A 2434-nucleotide genomic window follows, 5' to 3' on the forward strand; every position below is an offset into this window, starting at 1 on the left:
AGAGAGAGAGAGAGAGAGAGAGAGAGAGAGAGAGAGAGAGAGAGAGAAAAAAGACCAGAGGAATACAACTGTGGTTCATAAAAAGACATTTGTGAAGCAAATTTTTTTTTGTTCAGTGAGTGGTCGGAAAGTCGCACCAAAGATGAAACGGGGGAAAAACAAAGTGGGTAGAGGAAGTGAATGCAGATGAATGTGCAGAGACAAAATCAACAGAGATGCTATTTAACTTTGGAGCACACGGCTGTCGTGTCCTTTTAGTTGAAACCATCTGAGGAAGGTATTTGAGTGTGTAAAGTGTGCGCACACGCACGCGTCAGAAGGGAACATTTCTTGTGCTGGCCTTTGGCTGAGAGGGATGCATGTGTGTCGATGTGTGTATAAAATCTCTGTAGCCTCCTCTATGCCAGGGTGTGTGCGTGTGTGTGTGTGTGTGTGTGTGTGTGTGGGAGTCTGTGTGTCTGATGGATAGCCTTTGAATGGGCCGTATGCAGACTGAGCCGGCCCAAGTGGGGATGATAAAAACCCTAATATCATATTCATAGACAGCCAGAGAAAATGGATTGGGGCAAAAGGAATCAGACGAGTACTGCAGTTACCATGACAATGTCCGAATAAAAAGAGAGATGTCATTCTGTCTGAGTTGAATATGTAGCAGGGTACAACCTCATCTCTCCTCTAAAAGTACGGCCCTGTTCGTCTGAGATTTATTGTGGATGAAAAGGGCGTTCGTCTTAACATTAATCATCGTAAATCTCAAGGGTTAAGTGGTTGCAAGTGTCAAAGTTCAACTATCTATGCTGCCCTTTATGCTTTTATACTGAAGGCCGGTCGCTATCAGAGTAAAACTGGGTTTTCTCGCATCAGATTTGTCTCTGGGATAGCTACCGTCATTCTTTTATTTGCATACTTCAAATGCCCCTCACGTAAATATCTTCCCCCAACTTTTTAATATTTCTAAAGAGATTAGTGGGGTTAAGAGAGAGTCTTCATAAAGAGGCAGACGAGGAAAGCCTCCGTGCTTTGCTGGGGTGAAAGGAGAACGCATTAGGGTGCCGATGGGAAAACAACAGAGCGACGAAGGATGTTTGACAAATGCATTAACGTAGCGTTTGTGTCTTCTGCAAAACATGTTAATGTATTAGTTACTATCTCACGTCACTGGCGTGTTGAAGGCTGATCTCATTAATTACTTTCTATACAAATTGATCCTTGCGAGGCCGAGATGAGTGACGTGAAAATTTCGTCATAGTGCTGACTGCCGTTTGTGGTCCAACACTGCGTTTACACAGGAGGGATTTCAGTGCCGTATTTCAGGCTTATCTCTTCCGTTTACATGTGTAACTGCAGTGTAGTCTTGGCTCACACTGGTAGAAGACTGAAGTATAGACGACAGGGTGTTTACCTAATAACTTTTACATTCGCCTATTTGATGGTTGATTTTGGTTATTAAATATGAAGTAGATTAATTAAACAGACAACAGACAATTAAAGCTATTTTGATCATTCGTTGTTTGAGTATTTCTTTCAAGGCAAAACTTTACTGCCTCCTCCTCCTCCTCAAATGTGAACATTTCGTGCTTTTCTTCTACGATAATAAAGCGTCTTGTTCTCTGAGACTGTGACATTTTTCACTATTTGCTGACATTTCATAGACAAACAATTAAACAAGACGAACAATCTTTATAATAAATCTTTACAGCCTTAATTAAGTCTTTTTAACTGTGGCAAACTGTGATATCTCAGACTGAATTCATGTAGTGTAAGAAGAGGATTCCCTGGGGGCTGGTTGTTGTTGTTACCTCGTATGTTTCCAGACGGTCCAGGTAGGAGAGTAGTTTCAGACGGCTACGACACAGCTCCTTCTGCTCCAGAGTCAGCCTAAGCATGGGCACACATAAAATCAACAACATGCCCGTGACAACCACGTCAACACATCAACATTCCTGTCCAAAAGCAGTACATTGAAAACTCAAATTACAGGCTCTGAATAGTGTTTCATACACCGCACTGACACGCACTGTAGCTTTAAATTAACTGTAAATTGACCCGATACGGAACACCCGCAGGGACCTACATAACAATGCTCGGGACTGGTGACTACAATACCACATAGTGCCCTCTAGACCTAATCATTTTTTAAGGGCAACAAATCAACTCCTTATGACCACAAGAACCCTTTGGTTGTTATGTATGGGACGCTGTTTGTCAATGAGGTGAGTGATTGCCCTGTGAGAGTCAAATCCATTTTCAATGTCGTTTAATCACGACCATAAATAAATTGGATGATCACAAACACCAAGGCACTCGGTTATAAAGCATCTACCTCCAATTCCATCACCCAAGGTGTGCCCGAGGGGAAGGAACCGCAAAAGGCTGAGAGCTACTGCGAGCGATCGGGTAAAAATAAAGCCATTTTCACCACTTATTCACTCAC

At 42.5% G+C, this 2434-nt stretch overlaps 1 protein-coding gene across 2 annotated transcripts in view; it reads right to left on the bottom strand.

The window, feature by feature from the left end:
• nbas (NBAS subunit of NRZ tethering complex) overlaps positions 1-2434 on the bottom strand; it is a 127942-nt gene that overhangs the window by 96929 nt on the left and 28579 nt on the right. For both annotated transcript variants that reach the window (XM_031870363.1, XM_031870362.1), the window contains exon 19: positions 1800-1878. In XM_031870363.1, the coding sequence (XP_031726223.1) occupies positions 1800-1878 (79 nt within the window). The remainder of the gene's footprint in view (positions 1-1799; positions 1879-2434) is intronic.

Source organism: Anarrhichthys ocellatus, unplaced genomic scaffold (assembly GCF_004355925.1).
Source record: "Anarrhichthys ocellatus isolate YVR2014 unplaced genomic scaffold, GSC_Weel_1.0 scaffold52, whole genome shotgun sequence".
In the NCBI taxonomy this organism is placed as follows: Eukaryota; Metazoa; Chordata; class Actinopteri; order Perciformes; family Anarhichadidae; genus Anarrhichthys; species Anarrhichthys ocellatus.